This window comes from Schistocerca nitens, chromosome 2 (genome assembly GCF_023898315.1).
Source record: "Schistocerca nitens isolate TAMUIC-IGC-003100 chromosome 2, iqSchNite1.1, whole genome shotgun sequence".
Classification (NCBI taxonomy): domain Eukaryota; kingdom Metazoa; phylum Arthropoda; class Insecta; order Orthoptera; family Acrididae; genus Schistocerca; species Schistocerca nitens.
The window spans coordinates 110,283,992-110,310,589 of NC_064615.1; the positions used below are offsets into that span (position 1 = coordinate 110,283,992).

At 40.4% G+C, this 26,598-nt stretch overlaps 1 protein-coding gene across 1 annotated transcript in view; it reads left to right on the forward strand.

Annotated features, from left to right (window-relative positions):
- The window catches only part of LOC126234863 (clavesin-1-like), a 173,475-nt gene extending 147,288 nt beyond the window's left edge, over positions 1 to 26,187 (forward strand). The window contains exons 3-5 of the mRNA XM_049943604.1: positions 13,990 to 14,100; positions 24,876 to 25,017; positions 25,104 to 26,187. Coding sequence (XP_049799561.1) covers positions 13,990 to 14,100; positions 24,876 to 25,017; positions 25,104 to 25,150 — 300 coding nt within the window. The 3' untranslated portion in view covers positions 25,151 to 26,187. The remainder of the gene's footprint in view (positions 1 to 13,989; positions 14,101 to 24,875; positions 25,018 to 25,103) is intronic.
- The last annotated feature ends 411 nt before the right edge of the window (positions 26,188 to 26,598 follow it).

The following is a 26,598-nucleotide window of genomic DNA, read 5'->3' on the forward strand; positions in this document are numbered from 1 at the left end:
TACTGTAGACTCTGCTTGGCTTGTAATGCGGCAACTATGTATCCCAGACCCTAGACAACGAAACCAGCCAAAACTTTTAATATTTCAACTCTGAGTCTGAGGGTACATAGTTGAGGGCCACTCCTTACATTTTCTTTTTTGAAAGCCCGCACGGTTAAAATATGGGCATTCCGTGAGGAAGTGGGGGACAGTTAAAACTTCGGCGCAATGTGTACAAAGTAGTGGGGGAGCGCCATTTAACAAATGACGATGGCTGAAGAGGTAATGCCCAACACGCAACCTAGTTAAAATGACCTCCTTCCAGCGGGAGAGCCGAGAGGAGGTCGTCCAAGCCGCTGAGCGAGGCTCGATAATCTAGAGCTTATTCCCATGAAGGCAGGAGCAATGGCAGTGCCAAAGTGTCACCATCTCTTGGCAGGCGGCAACACAGAGATCATTGGAGGGAATACAGGAACTAGTGGGCTGTGGTACGAGGACTGTAGCCTTGGCAGCAGCTTAAGCAGCCTTGTTTCCTGGCAGACCGACATGACCAGGAACCCACATAAACATCACACTTGCTCCACCAAGAATGAGCAAGTGACAGTTTTCTTGGATCCTTGCATTAATGGATGGGCGGCGTACAGCACACATAGACTTGAATAAGAGTAAAGATGGCGTCGGGTATAGAAGTGTGTATAAATAGTTCCACGGTAAACGGCTACATATCGAGTATAAATTGTATAAATTGCAATAACTACATCGCGAAAGGTATCAGGTTATGTGCAGTGTCGCAGAAATGGATTCTTGCAAAGTGTTTCGCGGGAACGGAAGAATGGGACGCGAAATGTGACTGTGGCATGGAATGCTGCTATCTACTAATGGTAGCTTTGTCAAGATACGATAACTGCATACAAGAAAGTGTTACTGCATCATTCAGCAAGACCTTGTGCTTGCAAATCGTTACGTAAATAAGTTAGAGGAACTGATAAAGCAACGGAAATATGACGATTTAAAAAGACGAGTGTAATGAAAACATACCGGCAATTTTCGTTTCAAACAAAACTTCTGCTCGTAGTGAACTAAATCTTTCTGACGGTATGAAATCGTCAGGAAATAGAGTGCAAAGAAAAACGGGTAACAAAGACACGACAGGACGAAATGTGAACTCAAAAAATAAGATAAGCGAAAGTGAATCTAGATCATCTGTGTGTTCTAACGAGAGAAATGTTTCTTCAAAGTGTACTATAAATCCGACGGAACGAGGGCACCTGGAGAACAATAAATATCAAGTCTGTGTATTAGTTGATAGTCACGCAAAGGGTGTGGCACAAATAATAAATGATCGGCAGTCCCAGTTTAGGGTAACAGGCATTGTCAAACCTGGTGCTCCCCTTAATGAAATAGTAAATAACTGAGAAAACTTAGTTAAGACTGGAACATGCTGTATGCTAATAGGCGGAGCAAATGACATATACAAAAATGAAAACCAACTAGCGACAAGCGCACTTCAAACAACTCTAAAAAAGCTGTCAGATCTAAATTTCAAGGTTCTCGTTGTAAGTGTGCCACATAGACATGATCTAATCGAGGAATCATGAGTAAAAAAAGAAATAAAGTCAACAAATAATAAATTTAGGAAGATCTGCTGTGCTTTTAAGTGTGCAACTTTTGTGGATGCAAACAGCTCAGTGAGAAATCATTTCATGAGGCATGGACAGCACAGGAACTATTATGAAAAAAGATGATGGGTGAAAAGATACTAGAAGAAATAAGCCGTATATCAACAGAAAAGTTCCCTAAAATCCCACTCCAAATGAGGGCAGAAGCAGAAGAAATGAAAACCTTAACAAGAGCAACATTTGCTGAAGCACTAAAAACATCAACATCTGCTATAGTGAATATTAAAATGTCATCAGCTGCCACTGCTAGTATAAACAATCAATCAGCATCATCCACTTCAAGTAGGAAAAGCAACAGAAACAAGAAACCTGTGGTACAACAGGATTTTTGGTATCCAGCCATAATGAAAACTCCAAGTTAACAGTGTTAAACGAAAGGAGAAATACCATCAATGCTTACTCCCCTATTCTAAAGATTATGACTAAATGTGCAGTGCCTCAAGCACAAATATTGTGAACTTCAAATAGCAGTAAGTAACACCCAACCTGATGTCATATTAATCCATTTAAACTGGCAAATCATTATTGTAGGAAAATTGCAAAAGGTGGTGAAGTCGGTATTTACCTTATACAAGAGTTAGAATTTAAAAAGAGGTGTGAAGCAGAGAACTTAAGTATTGAAAAGTTTTTTGAAGCAGGTGCTCTCCAGCTATATGGCCTGATGAAAAAAGTCATAGTGATAACAGTGTATAGGTCACCATGTGGAAACATAGAAGTCTTTTTTGATAAATTAGAATTGTTGCTAAATACTTTTTACAAAAAAGAAACTGTGATTATTCTTTGTGGTGATTTCAATATTAATCTTCTAGTTGAAAGTCAACAAAAAAGGCAATTTTTGGACATATTAAAGAATTTCAACATGTCACCACACATAAATAATTAAACTAGAATAACAAAAATCTCCAACAGCCTCATAGATAACATTTTCTCAAATATGTCAGCAACTGACATAGAGGTAACAAATATAGATTTAGGATTGTCTGACCACAATGCTCTCACCATTGAAATCCCTTTAAGGTCAAAGGAAGATAAAGGTGTAAATAATATTTAAAAAGAAACTTCTCTGTGGACAGCTGTCATCAGTTCATAAGTATCTTAGAAAATGAAAATTGGTTAGATGTTATGAAGCAAACAAGTACAGATGAGGCATGTAGTGTATTTGCATCGATTTATATGATGAACTTTGAGATGTGTTTTCCAAAGAAACTGACTAGAATCAAGTCTACTGGACACATAAAGTCAAGTTCTTGGATGACTCTTGGCATTAAGAAATCATGTGAAAACATTAAAAAACTGAATTCAGAGTTGAGGGAGTATACAGATACTGATTTTATAGAATATGTAAAAAAGGTATAGGAAAACATACCGCAGAGTAATTGCAAATGCAAAGTTATTAAGTAATGATATGGAAATAAAACAGTCCAGAAATAAAACTAAAATAGCATGGGAAATTGTGAGAAAAGAAACCGGGGTACCTATCAAATACGAGGAAATTATTCTAAAAGATGAGGAGAATAAAATGGTAGATAAATATGCCATGCCTAATTGTATAAATAATTACCTTTTAAATGTACCCCAGACATTAAGCAGGAATTTTGGGGAGCAGATTAAGATGGAAGCACCCAAGGCAGCCAGCAGTATGATGGCAGTTCCAACAAACGAAAAGGAAGTTTTAGATGTGATTAAAAGTCTCAAGTCCAAGATGTCAGCTGGAGTAGATGAGGTGCCAATAATACTAGTAAAGAAAACAGCTAATCAAATAGCAAAGCCATTGGCGCACATAGCAAACTTGCCAATGTCTTAGGGCGTGTTTCCACAGAAACTGAAAATTTCTAAAGTCGTTCCCCTGTTGAAAAAGGGTGATAAGCTTAAAATAGAAAACTACAGACCCTTCTCACGTCTCCCACTAAGGTTTTAGAGATACTAATGAAATATAGAGTCACACATTATATTAATATCCACAATCTGATAAACAGTAATCAGCATGGATTTCAAGCTGGGAGAAGTACCGAAACAGCTGTACTGGAATACACAAAAGAAATAATCACTAAATTGGAAGAGGGAAAAAGTGTAGTTGGGATAAATCTAGATTTGTCAAAAGCCTTTGACACTGTTGACCACAGCATACTTTTGGAAAAGCTTGAAGCTATAGGTATCAGAGGACCGGTAAAAAAGTGGTTTGAGTCTTACGTGGAAAGGAGGATGCAGGTGGTTGAAATTACAATGGCTCTGAGCACTATGCGACTTAACATCTGAGCTCATCAGTCGCCTAGAACTTAGAACTAATTCAGCCTAACTAACCTAAGGACATCACACACATCCATGCCCGAGGCAGGATTCGAACCTGTGACTGTAGCGGTCGCCCGGTTCCAGACTGTAGCACCTAGAACCGCACGGCCACTCCAGCCTGCTTGAAATTACAGCACCAAATATTAATCAAAAAATTAAACTAAGATCAGATCCAAGGGAGGTCACAGTAGGAGTACCCCAGGGAAGTGTATTAGGCTCCTTGCTGTTCCTCATTTACATTAATGATATTCAGGTGTCAGAGAGAAAAGCTAGAATCATGTTATTTGCTGATGATACAAGTTTAATAGTTAGTGATATGAAGCAGTCATTGCACAGTACTGTGGACCATGTCCTACAAGATGTACAAAAGTGGTTTAGTGCTAACAAGCTAACACTGAAAAAAAAAAAAAAAACTAATTATGTGCAATATGGAAAAATAAGTGAACGTGACGACCTAAATTCCACCATGAAGGGCAAACAACTTGAAAGAGTGCAGTGTGCAAAATTCCTGGGTATGCACATTGATGAGAATATTAACTGGAAGGACGATGTGGTGAGCTTAGCGCTAAAACTAAATTCAGCATGTTTTGTACTTAGAATAATTTCAAGAGTTTGTAGTAATGACTGTACCAGATTAGTATGTTTTGGCTATTTTCAGTCCATTGCATCCTATGGGATAGTATTCTGGGGAAAAACAAATTGTCGTCTAAATGAGATTTTTGTGGTTCATGATGTGGGTTCCTGTAGTCATGTCCTAGTTCATGAACCACGGGCAACGTATGAGTGGCCAAGTGAGTGGTCCCGACACTCGGGATACCAGTTACTTTGGAATAAGGCTGGGCATCTCGGACATATTCTGAGTCCTGTTCACCTTTGTGATCATACGGCAAAGACTACCAAATCCACCGGTTAGTCCCTCAACCGTTAGGGGTAAAACCCAATGGGACTCGGGGCAAGTAAGGCTAGCAACCTGCTTCCCTGGTACTTTAAACATGATGCTGGCAACAATCAGAACAAAATGCCTTGGACCTTTGGAGGTGACGGAGTCCCACCTCTAACTGACAAACCAGGGACTCCTAAGATACGACTTGGCAAACAAATAGTAATGAGATGGGGAGCTAGTAATATCAATGGGGGCTACTCTGGGAAGAAGGCAGAGCTGGCAGAGGCTGCAAGTAAGATGGGGCTGGACGTTTTAGCTGTTAGTGACATTCGGGTAAGGGGTGAGAAAGAAGAGGAAGTGGGAGAATACAAGGTCTACCTGTCAGGAGTCAAAGCAGGAATAGCACAATGGGGTGTAGGGCTTTACATCAGGAAAGAAATGGAACCCAGCGTAGTTGCAATAAGGTATGTAAATGAACGACTGATGTGGATAGATTTGACAGTGTCTAGCAAGAAAATTAGGATTGTGTCAGTATATTCGCATTGTGAAGGGACAGATCAAGATAAGATGGATAGTTTTTATGAGGCACTCAGTGATGTAGTTGTTAGAGTAAAGGACAAGGACAGTGTTCTGCTCATGGGTGATTTTAACGCCAGGATTGGAAATCGAACAGAAGGGTATGAAAAGGTTATGGGTAAATTTGGAGAGGATATGGAGGCCAACAGGAACGGGAAACAACTCTTGGATTTCTGTGCCAGTATGGGCTTAGTAATCACAAACTCCTTTTTTAAACATAAGAACATTCACCAGTATACTTGGGAAGGCAGGGGAACCAGATCTGTCATTGACTATATAATAACAGATCAGGAATTCAGGAAGGCTGTGAGGGACACGCGTGTATTCAGGGGATTCTTTGATGACACTGATCATTATTTAATCTGCGTGAAATTGGTATTGTGAGGCCGAAAGTGCAGGAGGTCAGGTCCATATGTAGGAGGATAAGAGTGGAGAAACTTCAGGATAAGGAAATAGGGCACAAGTACATAACAGCGATCTCAGAAAGGTACCAGTTAGTTGAATGTAGTCAATTACAGTCATTGGAAAAGGAATGGACAAGGTACAGGGACACAGTACTAGAAGTGACTAAAGAATGTCTTGGAACAGTAGTGTGTAAAAGTAGGATGAAGCAAACAGCTTGGTGGAATGACACAGTCAAGGCAGCCTGTAAAAGGAAAAAGAAGGCGTATCAAAAATGGCTACATACTAGAACTCAGGTAGACAGAGAAAGTTATGTTGAAGAAAGAAACAAAGCCAAACAGATAATTGCAGCATCCAAGAAGAAATCTTGGGAAGACTTTGGAAACAGGTTGGAGACTATGGGTCAAGCTGCTGGAAAACCATTCTGGAGTGTAATTAGCAGTCTTCGAAAGGGAGGTAAGAAGGAAATGACAAGTATTTTGGACAGGTCAGGAAAACTGCTGGTGAATCCTGTGGATGCCTTGGGCAGATGGAGGGAATATTTTGAAGAGTTGCTCAATGTATATGAAAATACCATCAGTAATGTTTCAGATTTCGAGGTAGAATGGAATAGGAATGATGATGGAAATAGGATCACATTTGATGAAGTTGAGAAAATGGTCAATAGATTGCAGTGCAATAAAGCAGCTGGGGTGGATGAAATTAAGTCGGAACTCATCAAATACAGTGGAATGTCAGGTCTTAAATGGCTACACAGGATAATCGAAATGGCCTGGGAGTCGGGACAGGTTCCATCAGACTGGACAAAAGCAGAAATCACACCAGTCTTTAAACATGGAAACAGAAAAGATTGTAACAACTACAGAGGTATCTCTTTAATCAGCATTGTGGGTAAAATCTTCTCAGGTATTGTTGAAAGGAAAGTGCGAGTATTAGTTGAGGACCAATTGGATGAAAATCAATGTGGGTTTAGGCCTCTTAGAGGTTGACAGGACCAGATCTTTAGCTTACGGCAAATAATGGAGAAGTGTTATGCTTTATAGATCTAGAAAAGGCATATGACTGGGTTCCTAGGAGGAAGTTATTGTCTGTTCTACAAGATTATGGAATAGGAGGCAAACTTTTGCAAGCAATTAAAGGTCTTTACATGGATAGTCAGGCAGCAGTTAGAGTTGACGGTAAATTGAGTTCATGGTTCAGAGTAGTTTCAGGGGTAAGACAAGGCTGCAACCTGTCTCCACTGTTGTTCATATTATTTATGGATCATATGTTGAAAACAATAGACTGGCTGGGTGAGATTAAGATATGTGAACACAAAATAAGCTGTCTTGCATATGCCGATGACTTAGTTGTGATGGCAGATTTGATTGAAAGTTTGCAAAGTAATATTTCAGAGCTAGATCAGAAATGTAAGGACTATGGTATGAAGATTAGCATCTCCAAAACGAAAGTAATGTCAGTGGGAAAGAAATATAAACGGATTGAGTGCCAAATAGGAGGAACAAAGTTAGAACAGGTTGACGGTTTCAAGTACTTAGGATGCATATTCTCACAGGATGGCAACATAGTGAAAGAACTGGAAGCGAGGTGTAGCAAAGCTAATGCAGTGAGCGCTCAGCTACGATCTACTCTCTTCTGCAAGAAGGAAGTCAGTGCCAAGACTAAGTTATCTGTGCACCGTTCAATCTTTCGACCAACTTTGTTGTATGGGAGCGAAAGCTGGGTGGATTCAGGTTACCTTATCAACAAGATTGAGGTTACGGATATGAAAGTAGCTAGGATGATTGCAGGTACTAGTAGATGGGAACAATGGCAGGAGGGTGTCCACAATGAGGAAATCAAAGAAAAACTGGGAATGAACTCTATAGATGTAGCAGTCAGGGCGAACAGGCTTAGATGGTGGGGTCATGTTACACGCATGGGAGAAGCAAGGTTACCCAAGAGACTCATAGGTTCAGCAGTAGAGGGTAGGAGGAGTCGGGGCAGACCAAGGAGAAGGTACCTGGATTCGGTTAAGAATGATTTTGAAGGAATAGGTTTAACATCAGAAGAGGCACCAATGTTATCACTGAATAGGGGATCATGGAGGAATTTTATAAGGAGGCTATGCTCCAGACTGAACGCTGAAATGCATAATCAGTCTTAAATGATGATGATGATGATGAATGAGATTTTCAAATTACAAAAACGCGCTATATGGATAATGACCCAGAGCCCACCTCAAACACATTGTAGGCCCCTTTTTAAAGCATTGAAAATTTTAACAGTTCCATCATTATACATTCTGAAATGTCTGTTGGTGATCAAAAGAAATCAGGACAAAATGAAAACCAATACGGACTACCAATGTAAAGATCTCCACATACAAGCTGTAACAAGGACCCGAAGTTGGAAACATGTATGTAGTTAAGGCATCAAGCTTTTTAATGCACTACCAAAACATATCAAAGAGCTGGAAAATGAGGATAAATTTAAAACTGTTATAAAGAACCACATGCTTGACAAATGTTACTACAGCATAAGTGAATATCTCTGTGCAGCTGTATAAGAATATATGTTTAAGTTAATGTGACAAATGAAATTACATCAGTGAATATGTCTGTCAAGCACATAAGAAATTATGTTATAAAAACACTTATTAGTTGTATATTGTATTAAATATAAGATAGATTCATATGAATTCAGCACAGATAAAAATTTTGTAAAGATATTACATAGTTGTTAAAATGTACCCTGACAAATCCTATATCACAAATGTGATCATTGGGATGATAATAAATAGATAAATAAATAAAAGGGCGCTGAGAGAGTCTGAGAGAGGGCCCAATTGAAAAGTCTGTGTTGCTGGATGTACTCCGTGGCCAGATACAGGCCAAAGAGCTCTGCTGTAAATACTGAGCAGTGTGCCAGAAGTCGATATCGAAAAACATTGGCGCCGATAACAAAGGCAAACCCGACACCATGGTCAGTCCGAGAGCTATCAGTGAACACAAAGGTACTATTGCGAAGTTCCATGCAAAGGTCATGAAACTGAAGTCGACAGAGCAAGGCTGGTGTAGTGTACTTAGGAAGCAAATGAAGCCCAAGGTGAAGATGGGGCGCTGCACGAAGCCAAGGTGGTGAAGACTCTACTGAGGAGAAAGTCACGGCCGTAGGACAATGGTAGTTCAGCAGCTTCAGCATACAGACTCTCAACCGGGCTAGTGTAAAAGATGCCAGTGACCAAACGGATGCCTCGAAGGTGGATTATGTTGAGGCAGCGTAAGAGGGACGGACATACAGACAGATAAACACAGTACCCATAGTCTAGTTTCAAACGGACAAGGGACTGGTACAAACGGAGGAGGGTGCTTCGATCTGCACCCCACGAAGTACCATTGAGGACACGTAGAACTTTGAGGGACCGCGTAAAGTGGGCTGCCAGGTAAGGCACTTGGGAGGACCAACAGAGTTTCCTATCGAGCATGAGTCCCAGGAATTTCGTAGTTTCAAAGAGCGGAAGAGCAACAGGCCCAAGATGTGAAGATGGGGTGACAAACCAAATGCACCGCCAGAGATTCATACAGGCGGTTTTGTCAGTAAAAAAACAAAAGCCATTGTCGATGCTCCAGGAGTAAAGACGATCAAAACATCGCTACATCGCTGCAGACGCCGCTCAGTGAGACAGGTCCGTGGAGAAGTAAAACAGATGACAAAATCGTCAACTTGGGATCAAGAGATGCGCAGTGGGAGACATGTCAATATAGGGTTAAAGGCAATAGCAAAGAGGACGATGCTCAGGACGGAACCCTGAGGCACACCGGTTTCCTGGCTAAAGGGTGTCTGACAAGGCAGAGCCCACATGCACCTTGAAAACTCCGCCTTTTAAAAGTTCCTGAAGGAAACGGTGCAGGCGGCCACAGAAGCCCCACGTGTAAGAAGTACAGAGGATACCAGTTCTCCAGCTGGTGCCGTAGACCTTTTCCAAATCGAAAAACATGGCTTCAGTCTAGGATTTCCACAGAAAACCATGCATGACATGGGTGGACAAAGAAACGAGATGGTCAACTGCAGAATGGCGTGCTCGAAATCCACACTGTGCAGTCGTTAGTAAGCTGGTAAGAGAGATGGGGGGGGGGGGGGTTAGCTAGACGGAAGGTTTTTGTCCGTACTGGGTTTAGGGATAGGTATGACGGTCGCTTCATGCCAACGTCCGGGAAACGTGTCCTCTACCCAGATGCGGGTGTATGTATTAAGCAGAAAGTGCTTGCCCACAAGAGAAAGATGCAGCAACATCTGAATGTGGACAGTGTCTGGCCCTGGGGTGGACGATCGGGATGAACTGAGAGCATGGTCTGGCTCCCTCATAGAAAAGGCGGCATTGTAGCACTCATGATTCTGAGAAGAGAAGGGTATCGCCTGAGCCTCCTCCACTCGTTTCCGATGGAGGAAGGCAGGGTGATAGTGGGAAGTGCTCGAAATTTCCTCAAAATGGCGGCCCAAGGTGTTGGAGACATCAGTAGGGTTCACGATGGCATTGTTTGCTACTGTCAGGCAGGAAATTGGCGAATGGAACTTGGTCCCAGAGAGCCGCCGAAGGTTGGCCCACACAACAGAGGAAGGGGTGGAACTGTTAAAAGAACTAGTGAATGAAATCCAGCTAGCTGATTTACTGTCCCAAAGAACGCAACGTCACTTTGCACGCATATGTTTATAATGAATGCAGTTTGCCGTCGTAGGATGATGGTTAAAAATGCGGAGAGCACGTCTCCACGCGCGAATTGCGTCACAGCGTGCCTCAGTCCACCACGGGACTGGGACACGGCGTGGTAAAGTGGAAGTGCGAGGAATGGAATGTTCTGCAGCAGTAAGAATAACGTTTGTGAGATAGCTCACCTGGTCATCACTACTAGGGAAATATTGTTCTTCGAAGGTCGCCAAGGAGGAGTAAAGCTGCCAGTCAGCCTTAGTAAGCAGCCATTTGGGTATGCACGCAGCTGGGGTCAGAGTCAGCAAATGGATAGCACATCGTAAATGGTCGCTCGAGTAGGTGTCAAAAAGAATTGACCACTCAAGACGATGGGCAAGCTGGGCAGTGCAGAACGATAGGTCCAAATGGGGATAGGTGTGCAAGGAGTCAGAAAGGAATGTGGGTGCTCCAGTGTTAAGGCAGAAGAGGTTGAGCTGATTAAGATCAGCCAAGAGGGCTCCTCTCTGACAGGTCCTGGGAGAACCCCAAAGGGGTTGATGTGCATTGAAGTCACCGAGTAGCAGAAATGGGGGAGGTAGCTGCCAATAAGCTGAAAGAAGTCTGCCCTGGTGACGCTGAATGATGGAGGGACATAAATGGTACAGAGGGAAAAAGTCAGGTGAGGAAGGAAAAGGCGAACTGCAACAGCTTGAAGAAGATGGATAGTCAGGGAGATGGGTTGGCTACGAATATAATCCCTTATGAGCAGCATGACGTCCCCATGAGACATAATGCCGACCTCAGGGGGAAGATCAAAACAAACTGGGAAGAAATGTGAAAGCTCAAAGTGGACATGAGGATGCAATGTTTTTTCCTGAAGGCAGAGTACAAGAGGACGCGTAAAATGCTAAAAGCAGCCATAAATCCTATATGTGGGTCCAAAGCCCAAGAACATTCCATTGGAGGAGAGTCATGATGATGAAGAAATGAAATGGTGTCACCTTGGCGGCTGCCGAGTGATAGCGTGCAAAGAACTGCTCCTGCAGGGCACGGAAGCAGGAGGATCGTGCTCCATGAGGTCCACAGAAACATCAGCTTGCTTGTGCTGTTGGTCTGTGGAGTCCAGTGCAGAAAAAGGGTCGGTGGTGCACCTCAGCGACGGGGGACTGGTCAGGCTAAGGTACCACATGGCAACACCATCAAAGAGGATCTTTGATTCGGTGAAGGAGAAGATTGTTTGTCTTTGTTGGTCTTCTTTGAGCCTTTCCAGTTAGCAGAGGATGACTCAGATGTTGGTTGGCTGGAGGGATATAGGAAGTCTTGACGGGAGCACTCCTTCTGTCCATTCTGGCCTACTCGTGTAGCTGGTGGCTTCGCCCCCTCAGGCGAGAGTTTGATGATTTGATGCACAGCTGTACGAGGGGATGGCGATGCTACCTTGACACTGGGCGATTTCACAACTTCAGAGCTGAATTTGAGATCGCATGTCTGCATGGCCACGTCCTTCATGGAGCGAGAGGTAGCAAGAACAGAACTATAAGTGCCAGGCGGGAGAACGCAGGTTTGTGACTATCCAATAGCTTGCGAGCGGCTGGGTAATGCACTTTTTCCTTTGCCTGGATTTCCTGGACAGCCCTCTCATCAAGATACATGGGACAATCCCGAGAGGAGGCAGCATGGCTGCCACTGCAATTGATACAGTGGGGAGAAAGAGGTGGATAATTGCCCTCGTGTGCATCCCTACTGTGGTTTACATATTTGGCTGGGTGTCAACAATATGTTCTAGCGTGGTTGAAATGATGACACTGGTAGCAGTGCATCGGGTTTGGAATGTGTGGTCAGACTGTGATAATTTCATAGCCTGCTTTGATCTTGGACAGAAGCACCAGTCCGTGCAGGTGGGCACTAAGGAGGAATCTACATTGTTCATCACCTGATGAATGGCAATGACACCCTGATCAGAGAGGTATGATTAGATTTCGGCCTTGGTCAGACTGTCAAGCAGTCTAGTGCACGTAGCACCACAGCAAGAATTCAGAGTTCTATGGGCCTCGACATGAACAGGACAGCCATGGAGAAGCGAGTTGGCAAGCAATTGTTGTGCCTGTGAATCAGAAGTAGTATCCAAAAGCAAAGTGCCATTACGTTAATGAGAGCAGGATTTCACAGGGCCGGCAATTGCATCAACACCTTTCCGAATAATAAACGAATTTACTGTCGCGAAGGACTGACCACCTTCAGTATGTGAAACGATAGGAACTGTGGTGAAGCTGGAAATGTCTTTGAATCATTAGCCTCATTCCATTTACGTTTCGTAGATGTTGGAGTATTTCTTCCATTGAGATGATGTCAGCTGGCTTAGCACTGACACACAGAGAAAACATAACCCTCACTTATCGTCAAGTTTATTATACCAAGAAAAAACAAGCTTTATGGAACACAGTACTTTATAGATTAACACATAACATTCTGACTGTGCATAGCATTGAGCACATTGACCGGACAACAGTAATACAACAGAAAGAATAAGCCAAGCACTCATTTGTGATTGCTTAAGTAGTGCTGTTTCTTTGGCAGCTGAGCAGAGCACGCCAGGAGGCTGACCCAGGCGGCCTCTATAAGCAGGGCTGTGAACTGTATGGACACGCTCTCTGAAATCACATGCATCATGAGTGATTGTACATTGCCTTACTGTTACACTATTTAGACTGGGAAAACTATCCAAATGAATGATTCAGTTTGCTGATGCTTACACTGAATCGTATAAGGATATGATCAAATACCTATTATTCATTTATTTTTATTAGCTCACTAATATAGTTGTTACCAAGACGGTCAATTTAATATCAAAAGTACACTAGAAGATCACTCTTTTGTAATGCTGTGCAATAATTTAGTCTTCCACATTTTAATTTATAAGAACATTTTACTGCATATTGCTAAATTTACAGTTTTCATATGTTCATATTTATGGTAATTTTGCCATTTGTGAACCAGGACTTTAAATCTGGCATTGCTTTGGCAATCTTTTGCTCCTCTACCAGCTACTATTATTCTGTTGTCCTAGAATTTAAATACACTTTATGACGATGGTGTTTCCTTTGCTTGTCTACCCGATCTGTGGCCACACGCTGTGCTATCTCTTCCTTTGTATTTCCATACTGGATAGTGTATAGGTGTAAAATATTGTCATAAATACACTATTGTAGCTGCACTGTGAACTTCTGGCCGTAAGTTTGCATTAAAATTCCAACACAGAGTTGTCAGGGTTGCATAATATAATCAGTAGAAAAGCACTTTGCTCATTTTCTATACTGTGTGGTACTGGTCGTAGAGGACAGAGGATGAAAAGATTCAACATTTGACTCCTGAAAGAATGTGTTTCCTTTCTTTCTTTCTTTCTTTTTGTCAGATAATAGATCGCAAAATGGGGACATTGCACCGGGGACCTTATTATTAATAATATATTAGCACTATAATAACACTGGTACAGCTAAATTTTTCATTTACAGAATTGCTTTCCTATACGAATAAATGGAGTCCATGTTGTAAATGAACCAGCAATTTTTGGACTGGTATTTTCACTATTCAAGAGCTTCCTTAATGAACGTATGCAGAAAAGGGTAAGTTTCCAAATATTATTACATAGTTTTTACAATTTATTAAAATTTAATTTACATATAACTGAACAGGATGCATTACATTTTATTAATGCACTTTGCTTCCTCCTTTTCGATACTCTCATGTGTCAGATGTCTTGTAGGCTCCTAATAAACACACAGTTCGGCGTCTATAGCTTTAAAAATAAACTCCAGACCAACAATATTACAGGGTGACACACGGGAGACGGACGGTTTTTAATGAAATAATACTCAGCCAACCTTAAAATTAATGCATGTTTATTTATACAAAATCAAAGCTCATTATTTGTCATTCTGGTTAACGAAGTTATTTGTGAAAAATACTGTCGTCAAGGTGATGTCCATCGTTTCGAATGCAGGACTCAAGTCTCTTCTCAAAATCCTCCATCACACGGACTAAAATCTCTGCAGGGATGGCAGCAATTTCTTGAATGATTGCATTCTTCAACTCGTCCAAATTTCGTGGTTTGTGGTTATAGACACAGTTATTAAGGTACCCCCACAGAAAAAAGTCACATTCTGACAAGTTGGGAGACCTGGGAGGCCAAGGAACATTGCCAAAACGTGAGATAATCCGGCCAGGAAACATGCGTCTAAGAACTGTCATTGCGTTGTGCAATGTTGCCCCATCCTGCTGGACCCAAGCACGTTTTAAAGGGATTCGTCGTCTTCTTAGTTCTGTTTTCAAGAATGTTTCAAGCATACGAATGTAGCGAACTGAATTAACAGTAACTGTGGCCCCGTTCTCTTCCAAAAAATAAGATCCAATAATGCCAACAGAGCCAAGAGCACACCAGACTGTTACTTTTTCTGAGTGTAGAGGACTCTGGTGGATAAGGTGTGGATGCTCTGGAGCCCAGTAACGTAGGTTTTGCTTATTCACGGCCCCGTTTAAATGAAAATGAGCTTCATCGCTCATCAATAAAATTTCATTTTCATTCGATCCCAAAATCACTTGCATTCTGTAAGCGAAGTCTTCTCGTACAGCAAAATCAGTTTCCTTAAGTTGTTGGACAATGAGCATCTTGTAGAGATGGAATTTTAATTCTTTATGCAAAATTCATCTAACTGATTCACGATTGATTTGTAACTCACTAGCATGAGGTCTAGCTGACCATCCTGGGCTTCTGACTGCCGCTTTCACAGGTGGCTGTCCCTTAGATATTATATGTTTTGTCAGCTACAGGGCTGGTATAGGTGGTGGTAGGAGTGTGCATTGGGCAATTATTGCAGCGGGGATGATCACAGGAATAGGAGCCATACTTTAGGGAGATGGGTGCAGGAACAGCATAGGGTCTGAGAAGAATATTGCGGAGATGCTGAGGCTGACCTGGTAAAATTCCTGGAATCTCTGAGCACCTTCTCCCAAATAAATTTCACATGGTCCTATTCTGAATCCAGTGCCACTTTTCTTGATGTTGGTCTCGTCCTTACCAAAGGCCAGCTACACACTTCTGTTCACATTAAACCTACTAACAAACAACAGTACTTAATTTTTGACAATTGACATCCTTTGCATGTCAAACGTTCCCTCCCATACAGCCTTGGCATTTGAGGCAAACATATTTGTTCAGATGCAGACTCTTTACAGCAATACACCACCATTCTCACCTCAGCCTTTACTGGACACAGTTACCCCACCAGCCTACTTAAAAAGCAGATTTGTCGGGCCATCACATCCAGTCCTGTTACTGCTGATCCCTCCAAAAAACATCTTCAGAGCACATCACTGGTCACTACTCAGTCATGTCTGTCAGAACCATTATTTTACTTACCTTTCTCATTTAGTTAACAAGTGGAGTGCATTCTCAAAAAATATCCCTACTGCAGAGACAGGCTCCCTTTCTTATTTCGTTATTGTTTCATTATCTAATAAATAAACACATGCTCTGCTTATTTAATGCCCAGTTTACTCTACTGAAAAACACTCCACAGTAATAGATGCTTATGCTAAGGCAAATTTAACTTTCATTACTGACCAGACAAAATTATCACTCAGAAAAACCTATCTTGTACTTGCCTGTGGTTGGTGAAATATTGGGTATTTTAAGGATTAAGGATTGGTATTAGGACTTGGAAATTTTGGGATTTTTCTCATCGACTTAGTCGTTGAAGATTGCTATAGGGCGTTTGTGCTTCTCATGGGACATGTCTTGCCGACCTAAGCAGTGGATGAGCTCTCATAGAAAGTCCTTGCCAGATCTTGGAATCTTTCTTTGAGGAGGGGGATTTCGGCAGTGGCGTGCAGACTGTTGGTGGGGAATCCCATGGGTAGATGCAGTGCCCTCCTGAGGGCTCAGTTCTGCAGCCTCTGGAGTTTGTCCAGATGCTGCTTTGCCGTGTATCCCCAGACAGGGCACACATACTCCATTGCTGGCTGTATAAGGGCCCGATTGACATTTACTCCTACAGAGCAGGGATGGAGCTGGTTGTGTTGAGGACTGGGTATAGGATGGACATTCTTACTCTCGAGTCCAGGGTTCTGCCTAGATACTTGACGGATCTGCACCAGGGGAGTCGGGATCCATATCGGTGGAGGTGAAAGGGGGGACATTGAGGGGGTTCACGTCTCCCGAGTCTCCGGGTGATCAGCATAGCCTGTGTCTTTTCAGGGTTGCTGGTGATGTGCCAGCGACACGCCCAGGTTTCCGTGTTATCTAAAACCCTTTGCAGCCTGCGAATGACCAGGTCCTCACTCGCATTACGAGTGTAAAAGGCTGTGTCGTCAGCATACTGTGTAGTGTGCACCAGGGGGGGGGGGGGCTGTGGGAGTGTCCACAGTGTACAGACTGACAGACTGTACAAAACGGGCCCCAGACCAATCCCTGTGGCACCCCAGCGTGAATATGCCTTTTGGTGGAGGTGGCTGTTTCTACCTTGACAGAGAAAGTTTTGTTTGTGAGATAGCTTTGGACTAACCTGACTATGTTCCCAGGGAACCCCTGCGTGTATCACTTGTATAATAGCCCTTTATGCCACTCTGAGTCGAAGGCTTTGGCTGCATCAACTAACACTATCCTGCAGTAGCCTCTCTGGTTGAAGCCCTCTGTGGCTGCTTCTACCAGTCTCATGAACTGTTGTGGGGCGGAGTGCTTCTGTCGGAATACGAATTGGAAATCCGGCAGAAGTCGCTCATTGGTGACGTGGTCTCATATGGGAATAAGCAGGAGGCACACATAGATCTTGCTGAGAGTTGGCAAGAGGCTAATTGGCCTGTAATGCTGTGGGAATAAAGGCTGTTTTTGTGATTGTCCTCTTGATTCATCGTCTGCTGCGCATTGTAAATCTCTCAGCAAGGCGTCTTGTTTACCTTTGGTCAGCTGTGTCCACCTGCATGCAGATTGGCTGCTCCTGTGCTCAGTGGCTGCTTCCATAGAACCTGCTCACTGATTGGCTGCTGTCTCACTGAGCCCAACCCGACGGATACCTATGGTAGATCGGGGAAAACCACCGTTCAGGTCGTGTTGTCGGCGGGGCCGGGAGGTGCTTGCGCCTGATGTATTCTACTAGGAGCCTTGTAGGCTCAACACAAACCGTTAGCGTCATTACCTTATTACTTTTATCACAAGTAGCCTTTCATTAGCAACTTTGAGCCAAGCACAAAATCAGTTACCTCTCTATTGTATATCGTAAATAGTTTAGCAGGCTGGACATGGAGGTCTTAGTCTTAGTTTCTAGCTTTAACGTACCCTAATCTCTTCTAGTTAAGGTAGTTTTTAGGATGGTAGATGTTAAAGGCATGGTGAGCAACGGCCAGCGTCTTGAGGGTCATTCCAAGAGCCGGGCCGCCACCCACAACCAGGTGACTGGCAATATTATACCTATCCCTTCTCTATTCAGTTCTCTTCCTTCCTTCTTTCTAAATATTTAATTTCGTTTTGTTTATTAATATCTTACTTGATTTTGTGTTAGTTATAAGTTTTTCTAATACCGCACAAAAAAAAAAAGATATCAAATGGATCTAAACAGAGCCCGCCTCCACGTGGCGGGACACGGGCAACGGTGTGAGTGGGGACGGGAGCCGGTGTGGTGTTACTTTCAGTCACTCCGAACCCCGGACCCAGTCACAGCGGCTATATGGCAACACACGACCCACCACAAGAAATTAAGTGGCCATGAAAACCATGCATCGATTGGCTGGTGCTCCACTGCACTGTAAACCGCTGTTGAATTCACTGCTCAAAATTTGCGAATCCTTGTTTATTGTGGTTACGTACAATACTCCTCACCCACCAGGGCATGCGATGGTTCCACCTGCCTTATTTCTTCGTTTGTTGATTGTTGTCCTCGGTGTCAACATACTGCATTGCTACACTTGCTGAAAAAATGGACTGTGGATTCAGACACTGATTACTGCAAATTATGTAGCCGACAGGTGCACGGTTGTGTTTCATAGTACTTTAATTTCACTGTTCACAACCTCCCAATAATATACAGTTATATGGCCAGTGCACTATTGTTAACTTACGATAAGCCTCATTAATAGTTTGCAGGTGAAACTCCACATACTGCTACAATAGTTTACTGTTGAGCATCCACGAGCAGTAAAAACATAACCACAAAGTCCACAGTTCTTGAAGAATAATCAGGTGCATATGAAGCAGCCATTGTCATTGGTTTTTACACACGACCTAATTGTTTAACAATTTCACAATTAAATTGAAGCATTGTTGTTGTAATAACAAGCACAGGTTTCTCATCTGAAACTCGGCCCTGGACCAACTGTCTCGTGACCAAAAATTGGGCCCTTATATATTATCACAATAATAGGTGCTGAAACTACACATTGTTCGAAGTTAAAATTACAGAAACTACAATTAAAACTAAACTCATTAAATTAACTGAATACATAAAAAATTGGTTCTTTTTAACAGTTCCTTGTACTACAAGAGTTAGGTCAAATTATTTGTTTAAATCATGAAATTAACAAATATAGTTGCATGAACAATACTTTTGACCAAACTGTTAATTACTTCGGAATTAATTCAGGGCTGGTTTTGCTAACATGTTTCCGAATAGAGTCAAATAGATACTTTAAGACTGCTAGTATCTCACCTTCCAAATGTTTACAATTTTTACAGAATTTATATTTGTTTACATGTCAACAATAGAATATAAGTCACGAAATAATTACTGATTTCACCTATAATGAAAGATTCTAACAAGAAATAGTAAAAATAAATTAGAAAATCAATTACATACATAAAATTAAGCATAAAATTAGATCTAGAGTTATTTACTTTAAAACTGAGGGCCAATCTTTCTCTTTTATGGAAATGCAGATTATATTCATGTATGTTAATGATAATTAGTTAAAAGTAACAAAACAAATTTAAGGAGGCAGATGGCAAAACAAGAGGGGAATTAAAATTATGCCAGCTTGCTTCATCACAAATGATTTTAACTGACCTGAGTAATTTGAAATTTGATTGTATAGTTTACATCTTAATTCATATGAGAAATCATTGTCTAATGAGTGATGTTCTGAAGAAAAGTAGGGTCCCAGTTGGATAGGCATAAAAAATGACTGATTTTCACCAGGTGTTGCACCAGCATTAGCCACTGGGGTCTGAAGTGCAGTTGTAAACATTTTATTAAATGACTGATTGAGTTTGAATGGTGCAGCCATCTACTGTTTAACTGTAACTTTGACAATGTCTACAAGCACTAGTTTTATTGCATACAGTATTGCGATCTTGTTGCTTTGATGAGATCACTTTTGTATTTTTTGCTGCACCCATAAGAATAAACCTGACACACTACTTCAGATAATTAATATTACCATTTGGAACACATTTATTCTTGACTAAACTGGGCAGCATAGCATACACTGTCAAGAATATAGATAACTGAAAAAAAAAAAAATAAGTATCACATCAGCAGTCATAGAGTTAGTACCAACCTGTGAGTTTTTACATAAAACTTCTTCACCTCTCTCCAATCTAAGCCTATGATTGTCTGATGAAGTTGTCAGCAGGACATTACACCCTAATCTCTCATATTTTTCTTTTTTCTTAATGTAGCTGTTCTAAGTTTTATCAGTTGTGTAGAGAGGATAGTGATCTTCTGAAAAATCTCCTGTTTCTTTGAGTTTATTCTTTGTTTATAAATTAACTCCTAGTTCTCAATCCTCTTGTCAGGTTTATGTGACTTCGATTGTATTTGTTGGCCCTTGCTGCTTTGTTTAAGACTGTCTTTTTTGGGACTCTGTCATGCAATTCCCCTTCATTGAGTCTTTAAGTATGCCATTTCCTTCCCTCATGGTCTGCCATATTCCCAGTAGATGTGAATGACTTTACTTCTCTCTTACCAATATTACTCTTTGATCAGTGCTATGTACTGAACTTATTGTCAGGATAAACAGTTACAATACAATAAAATTTCATTTTTAAATATGATAATACGTTTCTGGCAATTTTGTTGCTTACTGGGCCATAAAACTCAAGACATCAGCTTCCACAGGAGATCATTTTCAATTAATAATAGAGCTAACATTGTAAGCTGCTCTTCAGGGTATGAAGTGCATACATAGTCTTTTATTTTTTTCATGACTGAAAGGCTCTTAGCTGAGGCACTGGATGCAAGAGTAGTCTAAATAAGTTCAGAGAGATTTATAATTTCATAGTATGCAGTCTGGAGCCCATTTGACAACAAAATTCAAGAAATCACCAACATTTTTATGATGCATTTAATTGGAAATGTATGCTACCACTATCTTTAAACAGGAAAAAACAACTGTGTAAAAAAAATTCTAGTAGGTTATTCCATAGATTGTTACCAAAATGAGAGAAGTATTATTCTTGACATTTAATTACTTGTTAATACATATGATGTCCATGAATTAGTTTTTCCCATATTCTCACAAGTCCATCCCATTTAATTTTCAGCAGTTCTTCAAATTCATTTATTTCATCATACATTAGCTAACATCATAAATTCTAGACTGAAATATATCAAATAATGTGTCAGTGAAAGGGAAGTAGTCTGCAAAAGTAGGTTGAATGAAACTGAAACGAATTCTTGCATCATGATTTCAAATCCATGCGCAGCAGTATAGGCTTTTCATGAAACCAACAACTCCAGTTTAGGGTTCTCACACACAGAATGCAAAACTCCACCACATAGCTGACACCTGAGACAGTCATTTCTTTACTTCCTCATCTACACTGAAGCACCAAAGAACTGGTATATGCATGTGTATTCAAATATGGAGATATGGAAACAAGCAGAATATGGTGCTGTGGTTGGGTATGCCTATATAAGCCAAAAAGTGTCTGACACAGTTGTTAGATCAGTAGTGCTGCTACAATGGCAAGTTATCAAGATTTAAGTGAGTTTGAATATGCTATTATAGTCAATGTGCAAGTGATGGAACACAGCATCTCTGAGGTAGTAATCAAGAGGGGATTTTCCTGTATGACCATTTCACGAGTGTACCATGAAATATCAGGAATCTGGTAAAAAAGCGAATTTCAGATATTGCTGCAGCTGGAAAGAGATTCTGCAAGAATGGGACCAACAATAGCTGAGGAGAATCATTCAACATGACAGAAGAGCAACCCTGCTGCAAATTGCTGATGATTTTAATGCTGGACCATCAACAAGTGTCAGCATGTGAACCATTCATCATTGATATGGGCTATCGGTTCCGAAAGCCTGCTTGTGTACCCTTGATGATTGCACAACACATAACTTTACACCTTGCCTGGGCCTGTCAACACCGATATTGGACTGTTGATGACTGGAAACATGCTGCCTGATCAGAAGAGTCTCATTTCAAATTATGGAGACAACCTTATGAATCCATGGACCCTGCATGTCAGCAGGGGACTGTTCAAGCTGGTGAAGGCTCTGTAATGGTGTAGGGCTTGTGCAGTTGGAATGATTTGGGACCCCTGAATTGTCTAGATACAACTCTGTCAGGTGACATGTATGTAGGCATCCTGTCTGATCATCTGCATCTGTTCTGTCCATGTGCATTCCGACAAACTTGGCAATTCCAACAGGACAATGCGACACCTCACACATCCATAATTGCTACAGAGTAACTCCAGGAACACTCTTCTGAGTTTAAATACTTCTGCTAGACACTATATTCCCCATACACGAACATTATTGAGCATATCTGGGATGCCTTGCAGTGTACTGTTCAGAATAGATTGCCACCCTCTCATACTCTGTAGATTTATGAATGGTGCTGCAGGATTAATGGAGTCGATTCCCTCCAGCACTGCTTCAGACATTAGTAGAGTCCATGGCATGCTGTGTTGCAGCACTTCTGCTTGCCCTTGGGTGCCCTATACGATATTAGGGAGGTGTACCAGTTCCTTCGGCTCTTCAGTGTAGAACCCAGTTCTTTTTGTTTACTTGGAAAGAAAGGTAGGTAGACCAGTGGAAGAGAGGAAAAGAAAATCTGCATCCTTTGATCTTTGGCACAGCTTGCAATAGCACTGAATTCAGTGAAATGATGAATGACCATTGGACTAGAAACATGTTTATCACTCTTAACTGGAATCCATTAAAATGACCATCCATTTGCATTTCCATCAAAACTCTGAGCTTTTCCATGAATTTTATAAACCTTTAATTTACTTGACTAACAGCTATGACAGCTATCATCAAGAAGTCCTGCGAGAAATTGTACATATCAGTTACATTACCCAGAATAAATTAGACAAAATTCATTATTCTCCTTTGTTATTTTATTCATGAAAGTGTTTGAAATAGATGCAGTCAAGCCATTTTCTATTAGAGTTGATGCTCCTGTAAACACAGAAGAACCTATTGAATAAAGTTTTAGCTTTTTGTCACATTTACTGAGAAGATGTATGAGTTCAGAATTATTGCATATTTCAGCTTTAAAGTATTAGGCATCCTGATAACCACTTGTTGCTCTTGTATAGATGCAGATTGAACTGTGATATGGATTTATAGTTGTGATGCGTGATTCAGTTATAGTCTACCCAGTTGTATTATGTTCTTGTCTCTGAAACTACTGGCAACAAAGTTGTGCAGCAGAGTCCAGCATTCCCTCTGGTGCTACCCTGCTCCAACTTTCACAATTTTGCTGCTCAGCAGTGTGATAAACAATGGACTTGGTTGATTACCTTCCTACCAATAGCAGTGTACCTGTGAAATGGGCATTAGAGACTGTTAGGCCTGTTTATGTTGTTGAGATAATACAAAATTGTATACCACATGCATAAATAATTTTTTCACTAACAATAAGCACATTTTCTACAGCAGTTGAAAAGAAATTATTATGTTTAGTGGTTATAACCTTATACCAAGGCCCTCAGTCAATTCACTGTGGGAGCTGGTGGCTGGAGGTAGCAGGTAACCATCCTCCACAGAGCTTTGTTTCCAGTTGTACAACCCATTCACGGAACATCAGACCTTACCCAGACTGTAACTTGTAGTGAGCACAATCTTACAAATTTTGGTGAGACTCATGAAAAATCAGCAGTGCTAATCCAAAAGTTTGCCAGCCTATGTAAGGAATGCTTTTAAACTTCATTGTTTCCATTAGTTTCACCATTGTTTCCAGTTTATGCTGTGTAAGCAGTGCTTACTTCACATCCATTGGATACATGCCACTGGCCTCAATATTCCTCTGTGCTCAATTATTTCTTCTAATAATGGTTACTCTCAGTTCCTTCACATTTCTCTTTCTGGCACCACTTTCCTTTTGAACCTCTTTCTTCAAACATAAATTGATAATTTCTTTAGTCAATTTACACACAGTCAGTACTCTTTGACGTCCCACACAAATTTGCACCAATTTTTTTAACTCAGAACTCAGAATATTTCTTCAGGTATCCACAATTTTTGTCTTTATATTTCATATGATTGCCACAGTGTCAACGTTTATTATTGTTACATTACTGCATCTTCTGTTTACTCATATCAATGTGTGTGCCCAGCCTTGTGGCTCAGGACAGTAGTCAGAATCTACAGATTGCTACACTGAATGTTCAGGCAATGTGAAGTGAAATTTTAGATTTTATGATAACTGACTTTGAAAAGAAATCATTTTAGGGTAAAGTTCAAACTAAAAACCCATAATGCAATGTTTAAGGATTGTTATTTAGTTGTATAACAATTTACTACACAAATGAAAATTTAATGACTTGAGGAGATTAAAAAAGGAAAAGAATTTTCATTTGGAACTTCTGTTTTTAAACTACTCTCCAATTTATTGAGATTAGTTTGTACTTTATGCCATGTAATACTCTAAATGTTGTGGCATGGGTCCTTTCAAGTTGCAGACTCCTAGGTTTCATCTTGGATTATCTACGCATAAAAGCAACCCTGTTGTGGCCACAGACTTGAGTTTCTAATTCATTTCCCCATAAATGAAACTGTCAGAATACCGTATTCTAACAGATTGCCTCTTTTTCTCTTCATTATTCTTATATTATGATCCGAGTCAAATACTTTGATTGCTTTGCATCTAGTTGACAAAAACCTTTTTTGCTGAAAGTTTTACCGATCCTAATAATCACCACAGAATATTTTCTGCATGTGGTTCACTCCATAACTTTCTCATAGAGCTGTTTACAAAATCATGTTACATGACTAGTTAAGGTAGGAGCGTGAAGCTGCACTACTCCAGCCACTGCAACTGTTAGGGATCTTCTTGCACTGGCTCAGCTATTATATTTTTTATTTGCAAAAGAGAATATCTTTAAACAAATGTTAGCCATATCAAAAAGATACATGTGATTACTTGTTAGTTTGAAATATTTTCTGTTTAGCTGTTCTTACATGGACATGACATGGAATCACTACATAGCCACATAACTCCTGACTGGTTGCCCCCTGACCTAGGAGGCTCTGGAAAAGAAACAGATCTAAATGAGTGGCTTTCCTATGTTCTCAGTCAACCTGTGGTATTAGGTGAGTGTTCACAGTGAAACATTATGATTTTACTATCATGAAGAAGTTACTGTTTCTTACATGTGAGTTTATTTCTCTCTTTCTAGGGCTGAAGAAAGTTGGTTACATTTTTGAAGATGATCTGATTATTTAGAAGAAGACAGATATCTTGAAAAAAGCATCACTGTCATAGTTACATGCATTTTCTGTATTGAGTAAAATATTTTTGTACAGTAAAAGCAAGTGGACTGGTTTTATCATGTTTGTACAAGAGAGCTAAAGCTTTGTGTATAATATAGTTTTGTATCTAGAATAGTGTATTTTCTCACAATGCCTACATTGGAAAAAAATACTGTAATGGCATTTTTATACACATGCAAACTGTAGTGTTGTTGCTCATTTTATATGTCAACTGCTATCATTTTTATCCTCCTACTTCAGTAATTAGGAAGTTGTGAACTTATATAGAAGCACCCAATATTCTGTTTGTTGTGACCTGTATGTACTCAAGTTCTAGGTACATTACAGCTGTTTGGCAATAAAATACTGTGGAGATCCACCTTAAAGAGTCAAGGGTGGGTATGTATTTAACACCACCATAAAATTGTTATTTTACAAAACACTTTTTGGTGAGTGAGGTCACTAAATTATGATAATTATGTTACACTATAGAGAGAAGTCATTTAGACTCCTGGAGGTGAAAAGCATTTCAGAAATCACATTCTGCCATGTAATCTTACCCTCACATACATCACTATTAAAATTCTCTGTCTTTGTACAAATTTGGAAAGCTTCAAGAGGTGTAAGATATACAAAAGAAAAACATTTTACTTATCTTCACTATTTTGTGGTTGTTGTTGTTGGCTCCAGATCTTGTCTAGGGGTACATACTTGAGGCTGTAATTTTATAACGTTACGGGTTCTTGTTGAACTGAATAACTGATGAAGATTTGCCTGTAATTATGAATATCTTTTTATTTTATCCCATTCTTCTAAATCACACTGACTTTACAATTTTCACTTCTATCTCACCACAAATTACATTGTTGTTGACAAACTTAGAAAAACGTCTACTTCCATCTGAATGATGCCCACTACTACCTACATCCTAATGGACTCACAAAATTCCAAAGAGTTTACAAAGCAAGAGAGTTTACAGACTTTCTTTACAAAAAAGAATCCCAAGCAAGATATCACATTATTTTATGAATGACCCTGGAAATAAATGTAATAATTCGTGTTAGATTCTGCAATTAATAATATGAATTTTTAGTATACCTGAAATTTTGTAATTTCACATATTTTTAAAAGAAGAGTAATTTTAACTGTACATGCAGAGTACTAACAAATTAATTTCTTTTTACATGTTTTAGCCCAAAATATAACACATTGTGTACAAAACCATATGAAGTTCATTCAGTTAGATAGCTGATATAATGATCACCAATACAAGAATCAATAGTATGCATGGTATCGGTTATTTCTATAAAAAAAGGTAATGTTAGAGGAGGGTGACCCATTATAATATCCCCCTTACAAAATTTGAAAACAGAATGTTTACAATATTGTGTGACAGTCTATAAGGTTTGCCAAACGGTATAT